The sequence below is a fragment of the Phoenix dactylifera genome, chromosome 4 (assembly GCF_051530095.1).
Source record: "Phoenix dactylifera cultivar Ajwa chromosome 4, Ajwa_hap1_PhDact_Kaust_v1.1, whole genome shotgun sequence".
Taxonomy (NCBI): Eukaryota; Viridiplantae; Streptophyta; class Magnoliopsida; order Arecales; family Arecaceae; genus Phoenix; species Phoenix dactylifera.
The window spans coordinates 1,231,144-1,241,212 of NC_143193.1; the positions used below are offsets into that span (position 1 = coordinate 1,231,144).

At 37.7% G+C, this 10,069-nt stretch overlaps 1 protein-coding gene across 1 annotated transcript; it reads right to left on the reverse strand.

The window, feature by feature from the left end:
- Nucleotides 1-1,856: 1,856 nt before the first annotated feature.
- On the reverse strand, nt 1,857-8,493 carry LOC103708119 (obtusifoliol 14-alpha demethylase-like). The gene is made up of 4 exons (XM_008792899.5): nt 8,207-8,493; nt 8,039-8,105; nt 6,857-7,360; nt 1,857-3,078 (listed from the first exon to the last, which is right to left on the reverse strand). The coding sequence occupies exons 3-4, from the start codon at nt 7,325-7,327 to the stop codon at nt 2,077-2,079; spliced, it is 1,473 nt and encodes a 490-aa protein (XP_008791121.2). The 5' UTR covers nt 7,328-7,360; nt 8,039-8,105; nt 8,207-8,493; the 3' UTR covers nt 1,857-2,076.
- Nucleotides 8,494-10,069: the final 1,576 nt, after the last annotated feature.

A 10,069-nucleotide genomic window follows, 5' to 3' on the forward strand; every position in this document is an offset into this window, starting at 1 on the left:
AATACATGAGTATTTTCTTCTTTATTTAATGTTTCTGGTTCTTCCGAGTTGAAGCAGACTAGTCACTTTATTTCTTGATAATTTAGTGAATTTATAGTTCTCGATAAAAAGAAGAAGATAATAAAATCATTTGAGATATTGCAGATTTGAGTATTTTCCCTATTAGTGGAGTTGATTTTATTGTTAGCTCATAGAGCATGCATCTTAGTGGAATTTTTGATAATCTAAATTACCATGTTTGGATCAAATTACCAGATCTTTCTTATATTTGTTGGAGACTATTGGATGTGTCAAATTTAAAGTTAAAGTTTAGGTCTGCAAATCAATCAAGGGTCTTTTGCAATATGAGTTGAAATCTAATATCGAGTAAAGAAATTAGGCTGAGAGGCTTACATGAGTTTAACAGCGAATGGAGAAGACTTATAAAAGATTTGTCAAGAAATACTACAGGTCATAGGGAGGGAAGCTCTAGGAGGGATAACTCACAAGAGAGTTGATTCTCCTAGTAGGGGAGCTGACTTGTAGCCTTCTAACTTGTTAGATCTTGAAGTTAACCCTTCTAAGAGAAAAATTGATATGTAATCATCTAATTGAATTGCCAAGGGAGCCTAAGTTCGCGCGGTTTTGATCTGGTCTAAAATTATGGGGTTCCAAAAGCATAGCAAAGCTATTGCAATAGCTTCAACTATAGCAATTAGCTCAACGGTTAATAATAATGGAGTATGCTCGAGGCAAATTAAGGACAAGAAAACTCAAAATTTCTACTCTAATTCTACATCAAACTTTGCAATTTCTCGGTCTTCTCAGTTCCACTATGGAGGAATACTTTGGTTGGAAATCATTTGGCAAATCCATAGAATTCTAGTGGGTTAATATATTTTAAAGTTGATCAAAACATAAATTTTGCTTCGAAGGATGTTATGATGGATGACTTCATTTAGTTTCCTTAGGAAAAGAAGTTTTTATTAATAAAGGAGAGGAGAATGTTATGGCTTCTTAGACTACACTACATGTTGTGCCATGCTCGTTGGTGGAAGGAATGCAGGATTAATCCTAATTCATACAGGATAGGGCTGGGAGAATCATGATAAATGGTCTTGGAATAAAAGTATGGTCAAACCCAGTTCCCATAAGGAGTGGGGTGATAGCTACCATATACAAGACGTGAAGTAACTCAATTTTCTCTTGATTGAGAAATAAACCTAACTTGACTCAGCAAATGATCCATATGATCTAATTCTTAAACCTAAAGTCAACACTGGTCCAGTTTAAGTTGAACTGTACATTAGAAGATTGAACAGTACATATTTTATCATATTTTAAAAAATAAATTTTACCCTGGCATTATAATAATATCTACTCATCTAATAAGAATATAGCCCATGACGGCCAAAATGCATCAACAAGTATTTTTAATGAGCAAGAGTAAAATAATTCTCCACATTTAGTAGATAAAAGAATAAGTAATTACAAAAATTTTCTTCAGATTAGAAATAAATTACATTATACTCAATAGTATTAAAATTCTATTTCAATACTTTAATTCATAACTCAACAGAGCATTACTCAAACCATTATTTTAAACAAAAACCAACTACCACGTCAAAAAAAAAAAAAAAATAACCAAGATAACCTTATGTGATATAACAGTTATCCAAAGATATAAAAAAAAAATTACAATTTTGATTTTTTACATGAAATAAATGAATTTACTAATGTTATTAATTTAATATACTATTTTGAGATCAAGAAGTTCACAATAGTGGCAGGAGACTAGAAATGTTGGCCTAATGAGTACCCAAAATATGTCCCAAAAGGAAAGCAGCAAGGAGACCACTACAAAGCATCAGAAAGTCTTGGGCGCTAATAGCTCCATGAGCCAGCCATAGCACATAGATCACAGTATCAAAGCATTCACTACATGAAATAGAAAGAGCTACAGACAAGCATGTTCTGAAAGCAAGGGGCTAGCCCCCAGCAAAACTAAATTATGAAGCACAAAGTCCCAAGTTGTTGAAGAGAAGAAGCAAGCCATCATTATTACTGATGATCGAACATCCGGTCAGTCGGCAACGGTCAGGTGTCGACAGACAGCTTCCTCCGCTTGTAACGCACCATCACGTCCCCCTTGACCCCTACCACCATGGCGTTCCAGTCATTCTCAGGGAAAGGAGAAATCAGCTCAAACTCAAAGTTCCTCAACAAATGGCTCCATATTGCCTTTATCTGCAAGTAGGCAAAGGGCTCCCCAAGGCACCCATGCCTGCCGCCCCCAAAAGAAACATACGAGAATGGGCCTGCAGCCTTGTCTTCCTCCCTTCCAGGAGCAAATCTATCAGGATCATACCTGTCTGGGTCCTTGTAGATATGAGGTAGCCGGTTGGCAAACGCCGGGGAAGTAGCCACGATGTGGCCCTTCGGAATATCGTACTCTTTCCCCTCCTTTGTCTTCACAGTGAAGTCGCTGTGTGAGTAGCGGAGCAGCATTATCAGTGGAGGATGAAGCCTCAATGCTTCCTTGATGCAGCGGTGGAGCGCATCCATCTCCGATAGGATATCATGGTCGATCTTATTCCCGTGCCGCCTCAAAATATCCTTCTGCTCTTCCAAAGCTGCTGAGAGATATTGCTTATGGCGGAGGAGGTAAGCTCCAGTCCAGGTAGAGGTGATGGAACTGGTGTGCTGACCAGCAAAGAGGGCAGCAATGAGTAGTCCAGTGATTTCACCCTCGGTGGTCGGGCGGCCATCCTTGTATTTTGAGTCAATGAAGCACTGCAGCATGTCATCCTCCGAGCGGCCAGATCCCTTGCGGGAGTTTATGATGGTGGAAAAGATTTCAGCAATCCTAGCACGAGCACGGTCACGACGACGGTGGGCAGGAATTGGAAGGTAGGGGAAGATGACGCTGATCGGGCGCATGCCATTGTCGAGATCGTGGAAGAGTGCGGAGACGTCATCAAAGAGCTTGTCCCTAACCTCCCTCCCCAAGAGGCATCGACTTGCTGTCAAAATGATGAGATGCTCAAGCTCATACTTTAAATCCACTGTGCCGCTTTCTCCCCACTTTGAGAAATAATCCTGCAAACCATATGCAAGTTGTAGTAACAATAAAACTTTATGAAAAGCAACTTGTACAATGCCAAGCAATGAGCCTCAGTGATACGGATAACAAGCTCATATACCAGCACTACAATGTCTCGAATATTTTTTCTCAATAATAATGATGACTTCAAAAATATTCTGCACTGACTGGTAAGACCTTTTTGACATCTTGCTATTGAAACCTTGGAATTAATAAATTTATCATCCACTGTTAATACTTAGAAATTCAGAGGGACAAGGGGGGAGCAAAGAAGCCAAGAACAGCTATCTCAAATGAGGTTGAAGAAACTACAAAATTTATTTGTTCACTATGAAATGTCATTAGGATCACTGCGTTTAATTAGATATTAAGAATATCTTCTCTAACTAACACCAGTACTAATCAAATAAACTTTGAAAAAAGAGATTTTAAAAACGATATTCTTTTGGTTCTAGGCAATTATTTCCTATTTGAATTCAAATGCCAAATGTATGAAGGCAATAATCACTTTGCCCAACCAAGGTACACTTCCCCACTATCTAGCTCCCAATAGCTGGAAATTTCAATGCAGGGTGCTGCACCCGCTTCAGAATCTCCTTGGAAACTCACTCCCACCCCACATCCCCACATCCAGCTCCATTTCCACAAACACTCTTGCTGCATAACTTTAGTTCAAGCCTCATGCTCCCATAGGGAGTTACCTCATTTTCAAAGGCAATCCAAATTCTATAGGGGCTGGCATGTCAGAGAAAATAAATCTACACTTTCAGAAACAGACCTGTGACATCCATCAGCATGCAAATGGTAATCTCGCTTACAAGACCCACTAGAAGACCTAAAAATATTGAAAAGATTCAAAAGCATATCCATAGCGAAAATAAAGAGGACTGGAATCTCGGACTATAGTATAATGGAAACAATAAATTAGGTATAGAAATAGAGAACACAATAAATGAAAGTTTCTAGAATTAGTTTCCTCCTTTTAAAATGAATAGATAGGCAAGGATTAGTCAAAGGGCCAATAATTAATGCATAATTCAGCAAGCAGTTGAAGGGTTCATGCTAGGTGTTAGTCCCACTCAGGGACAGTCAACATTAGCTTACCATGTTGCGAAAATTCAAAGGAGAAAATCAGCCAACATAGTTGTTGCATCTAGCTTGACTTGCACAGACGAACCAATTCCAGATCTTTTGAACTTTTCAGTTGCAAGCTTAGTTTTCCGATAATTGAAGAGACTAATTGAACCAGCTTAAATTGGAGTGATTGGAAAAGCTCCACAATACTTACTTTTAGATATCCTGAAACCAAAGTTGGAAGAAGAAGATGGTAGGGGTTTCTAAAAGCATTTATTTTGGGCCATAAATATATTTGATCAATTAGCCCATTATATTAGTCCTTGTTTAGTATTTTGAAGGACAAGGTGCCTCAAGAAACTTACTCCTTTTCTTTGTTTTTAATGAACTAATTCCTTCATGGGAAATTCACCTATATCAGTTCATTCAACATTGACAGAACATTCTAAGAAAAAAGTCGTGCATTTTGGAATGAGGGCAGCAAGCAGAGAACTGGTAGCATCATGGTCTGCCATACCGGTCAGTACGGGCCGGTACGTACCGGTATCGGACAGAACCGGTACGGTACAGCTACATTTTTCGGTTCCGACCATTCGCAACCCATACCGAACCTATACCGACCCGTACCGAATCTATACCGACTCGTACTGAACCGGTACCGGCCCGAACCGACCGGCCCTAAATTTTTTTTGGCTCTTGGCCCGAACCAGCCAGACCGGTACGGTACCGGTTCGGTTGGATACGGTACGGTACCGCACCGGTACCGGCGCCTACCAGTACATCGGTACGACAGACCTTGCGTAGTATCAATAGTCAGTCGGCATTTATGATAAACAATTTAGGGAGCTGGAGGTTGGAAACTTATGAGAAGTCAAAGCATAACTTGTTGAAGATTCAAAGATGTTCACTTGCAGAAGGTGCCAGTATATGAGCTAAAGATTACAGGGCCATACGGGACCTAGCAAGCATGGTTTATTTGGTTAACAATTAGTGTAATTGCTTTTGTGGAATGTTGAAACACTCATGATCCCAGGTGTCCTAGTAATTAGGAAACCAGGGAACACCTCAACTATGAGAAGGGAGGTTCATATGTCACTGCAGTTTGAACTTCTTTATTAATATGACTGCATGAAAATGATGAAAACTTGAAAAAGTTCACATGTTACCAAGCGTGAAAAGACTGCAGCAGTCACACACACAAGCAAACACGCACATGCATGCATGCGCACACACTGAATGAAGAGCGAACAAGTTATTTATTACAGATATCAGACCACAAAAATGAATCAGGATAGTCTAGCAGAGACAGTTAAGGCATTGTATCTTCTAAGAAAGAAAGCCTCAAGATAAATCATTATATAAACTTTTCTAAGAAAGAAAGTCTCATATCAGAAAGAGTGGTCAAATTGTAAAAAGTAGTCAAACAAATTATTACTATAAATTTCAAACCATATTGGACCACAAAATTGAAGCAGGACAATCTAACAGAGATAGTTAACAGGTTGTATTCCCCAAGAAAGGAAGCCTCAGCATAAACCAAGCCAGAACAAGGTGCTGAAAGTTCAACAAATACAAAAGCATGAAAAGTACAAAGAACAAAGCAATAATCTTAGCAGTGACATCATATGGTGGGCAAGTCACTACCCATGACTTTGTTCTTAATCAATCTGCCCAATATTTCACTAGCCGGACCAGTTTTCTGTTAACACTAAATGCCCCAAGTAATGTACCACAGGAACAAACTGCGCCTTAGACAAAACATTCTCTATAAACCATCTAACATGAGTTTCTAGGTGGAATATAGACTAATTTTCTTTATGCAAACGATAGCTAGATCAAATATAGCTACTCCAAGCAGTTCATCGTTGTTGCTTGAGAAACGTGTAACAGCAGGAAACAACCTAAATATCCTTCAATGGTGACAAAGTATTAATTATTGGTAGGCAAGGGAAATAAAATTGTTCAGGAGAGCATATTCACACTTACAAAATAGAAGAGAGGCAAAAATATGAACCTTTTTGGGAACTAAAAAAGAAAGAACAATCTGAAGCATTGAGACTAATTCAATCCTGTAATTTTATTTCTAAATATATGAAATAATTTGTGCATACTTCAGGTTTTTTTTTTGGTTGAATATGAAATCAAACATTTGACAATAACTCCAACCTCTTGAACCTTATGGGTTTGTTTTGCTTAAAAGACAGCAACAAGGAACAATTGACACTGAAACTGACTGGTCATATCGATATCCATCTGGAACTGACAATTTAATTCTGTAACACACATTAGAAAAAAATAGTACTCATATGATGAACATGGATCTTACCTTTTCACTCCCTTATGTTGAATCCAGACAAAATTAAAAGCTACAGAGATTAGCTCCAAATATGAGTATCAGATTTCAGATTTGGCTTTAAGCACCGTAGCATTAAAAGCACAGGGTAGATATAGATAGATTGTTAATATATGAATGCTCATATCAATCTGAAAAGTTCTTGCAGATTAACTTCATCAATATCTTGTTCATTTCATCCAGATAACCATTTTTAATCAGATAGAACATGTCAAACTATGCACCTTAAACTTTGAGCAACAAAAGAACATAGCGAGAGAGAGAGATTGTGTGTGTGTGTGTGATCAGGTCATCGATGTATAACCAGTGCAAATTGCAACATAAAAAAGAGCCATCCTTTATATTACCTCAGCTTCCACAACCATCTGATCCACATAGCTCCTCAATTTGGTCACCCTCAGCGCCTCGGTGAAAAACCGGAACTGCTCCTGCCTGATTGAATAATCCACATCAAAGACAACCCCAGGCCCGAAAGTAGGCACATTGAACTGGTAAACCTCCTGCTGGCTGAGCTCCACCTCTGGGGCCTTGAAGAAATGCGCCGAGACCTCAGGGCCAATGAAGAAGGTGATGCGCCTGTTCAGCACATTCACTGTGAAGACACACCCGAGCTTCTTGTACTCCTCTCTGATCATCACAATGGGGCCTTTCATGAACCGGAGCAGCCCTCCGATGACTGGCAGCGCCTTCACAGTCGGTGGCAGCCGTTTCTTGGACCTGGGCGCAAGAGCGGCACAAACAAGCTTCACAAAGACAACGGTCGCCAGAAGTAGAAGCCCAGCGCTCAGAAATTTATTGTTTTCCTTCAGATCCATCATTGTAACGTAAATCTTCTGCACGATCAGCGGAATCTGGTGGAAAAAACAGGAAAATTCGTTGAAAAAAATGCAGACTATCAGATCAAATAGATGAGAAATTCCTCAGATATTATGAAAACGAGTTCAAAACTCCAGAAATGGGCAAAAATGGTCATTGGAAAACATAGCTCAGCCTGGATCAGCATAATGTGGAGGAGAAAAAGGCAGCAGAATTCGTAGAAAAAATGTAAAAAAACCAGAAAATATTAAGGAGAATTCCTCCTTTTCGATGATAACGAGTTCAAATCCCCAGAAAACGGCACAAAAAAAAGCGAAATGCAGTGGCAAGAGGAGCATACTTCGGATCGTCTATCGATCACGGAATCTGGAAGAAAAAGAGCAGAAAATACTCGTGTAAAAAAATCTTAAAAAGAAATGTCTCTGTTCTGATGACAGCGAGTTCAAATCCCGAGAGAGAAAAAGGTGAAGTGCAACAGATAGAAGAGCTCGTCTCAGATCATGTAACGATCGGCAAAAATCTAGGAGGAAAAAGGAGCAGCAAAATTCAAGTAAATTAGGCAAACAATCAGGAAAACAGATCTTAAACCAAAAATCCTTAGGAATCGATGCCATCCGAGTCCAAATCACAAAAGAAGAGAGGGGAAAAAAAAATGAAAAAAAAGGCAGTTAAACACAGAAGAGCTCAGTTCAGATCGCTCGCTGAGAGCAGACCTCGATCGAAGAAAACACTCCCCCAGCACCGGCGGACGAAGAACCCTACGGCCGATGACGACGAGACCTGCAAGAAAAAAAAAAGAAATCGAGCTCACAACAACAAGAAGAAGAAGAAGGAACGCAAGAGAACAACGAGAGAGGGTTTGGGTATCGGTTTGGGATCACCTCAAACCCTAGTGAGAGATCCAAAGGATTTGGACAAATGGAAGGGGGGGGGGGGAGGGAGATTTAAAAAGGAGAAGAGGGTGGGGGAAAAAAGAATCTTGTTCCCACGAGGGATTGGAATTGATTTTTAAAGGGGGAGGCAGAGGAGATCAGGGGGCGGAAACAGGGGAAGGGAAGCCCGTATCAGGGATCCATTCGTTTCTCTCCGCCGGCAGCATCAAGATCACGATAATCTAACAAGAGTCGAATCCAACCCACCACCACACACCACTAATGGGGCTAATAATAGTAGTAGCAGTAGTAAGAATAATATTAATAATAATAAGAAGAAAAATAATAATAATAAAAAATAATAATAGTAGTAGTAACAATAATAATAATAATAATAGTAATAATAATAGTAATAGTAATAAAAATAATAATAATAACAACAATAAATAATAATAATAATAATAATAATAATAATAATAATAATAATAATAATAATAATAATAATAACGGTAATAACAAAAATAATAGTAGCATCAGTAATAATAATAGTAGTAACAGTAGCAATAATAATAATAGCTACAGCAATTGTAATAATAATGTAGTATTAGTAGTAGTAGTAATAATAATAATAAAAATAATAATAAATATGATACTCAAGAAATAATAATAATAATAATAATATAATTATCTAAATATATACCTTTTGATTTTTTTTTACAAACAATATGAGCACTCAAGAAACATAAATAAAATAAAATTATTTTATAAAAGCCCAAGGTGCACATATGTCCCACATCTAGGTCTGAAATTAGGTTGAAAATGAATTAAATACTAGTATATCCATATCCACATCCATATTTATTTTATTCCGATATTAGTCGAATGTAAAAAATTTATATCCATATTTATTTTAAATGGATAAGAATACAAATCGAATACTAAAAATATAGATATAAATATGGATATAAATTAGATGATTAAACTTTATGGCAGCGAAATCAAGGATATTACTAGATAAATGACAAATTAAATTAATGATGGATTAATATGGTCATTTATTTTTTAAAAAAAATTATAAGTATTATAAAAATTTGGTAGTTATCTATTGGAATCCATATTAATTGAATGCTTAAATTTTTATTTATATTTAAATAAATTTAAATCAAAAATAAATTTTGATGGATATTTTGTGATCCACATCAATCATTCAAGTGTCCGGATTGCAATTTGCCAGCGAAACCAACCCCATTAGGAACAAATGCCCTCGCGACAAGTTTCTAATCCGTACCAATAATGTTCCCCACGTAATGGGACACAGGATCTCGTGCAAATTGTCAGTTTTCGAGACCACGTGATATGGGATTTGGCAATTTATATATTCCAACTCTTGGATATTTAATTGCTAGCCCACTGGGAGGCGCACGTTTTTCGAGGGCTGTTCCTCGAAACTCGAGACTTGTCAAGACCTTGGGCAGAGTGGACACGTGTCCTTTTCTGGCACGGTGGGTCCCCCGATTACATAACTTAAACAAACCCACTTGGATTCTCCGAAGGTAGCGAGAGGATTGTCCTTTCTGTTGGTAGGTGAGATTCACGTACATAATTTTGGATGAACGGCAAAAAGGAGCTCATCTCCGATGCTTAGAATCCCCTCCGAACCAGGCTTGGCTTTTTTTTTTTTTTTTTTTTTTTTTCTCTCTTGATAAATTAAATTAGACAATAGTAGATATACCATGAGAGTTTAAAAATAAAATAAGCAATCTCATAGAGTATATTTTATAGTACTATTAGCTTCTCTACAAATATTTGATGGTAGTAATTTTATTACTCTTTGGTAATCTTATAGAAGTAGATAAATCCAACCCACAATAG

What these genes read in the sequence shown, in the direction of transcription:
- LOC103708119 (XM_008792899.5), bottom strand. Translation starts at nt 7,327, where the DNA reads ATGATGGATCTGAAGGAAAACAATAAATTTCTGAGCGCTGGGCTTCTA. An exon ending in AGATGGTTGTGGAAGCTGAG is followed by an intron (nt 3,079 to 6,856) that starts GTAATATAAAGG and finishes TATGGTTTGCAG; the next exon opens with GATTATTTCTCAAAGTGGGG.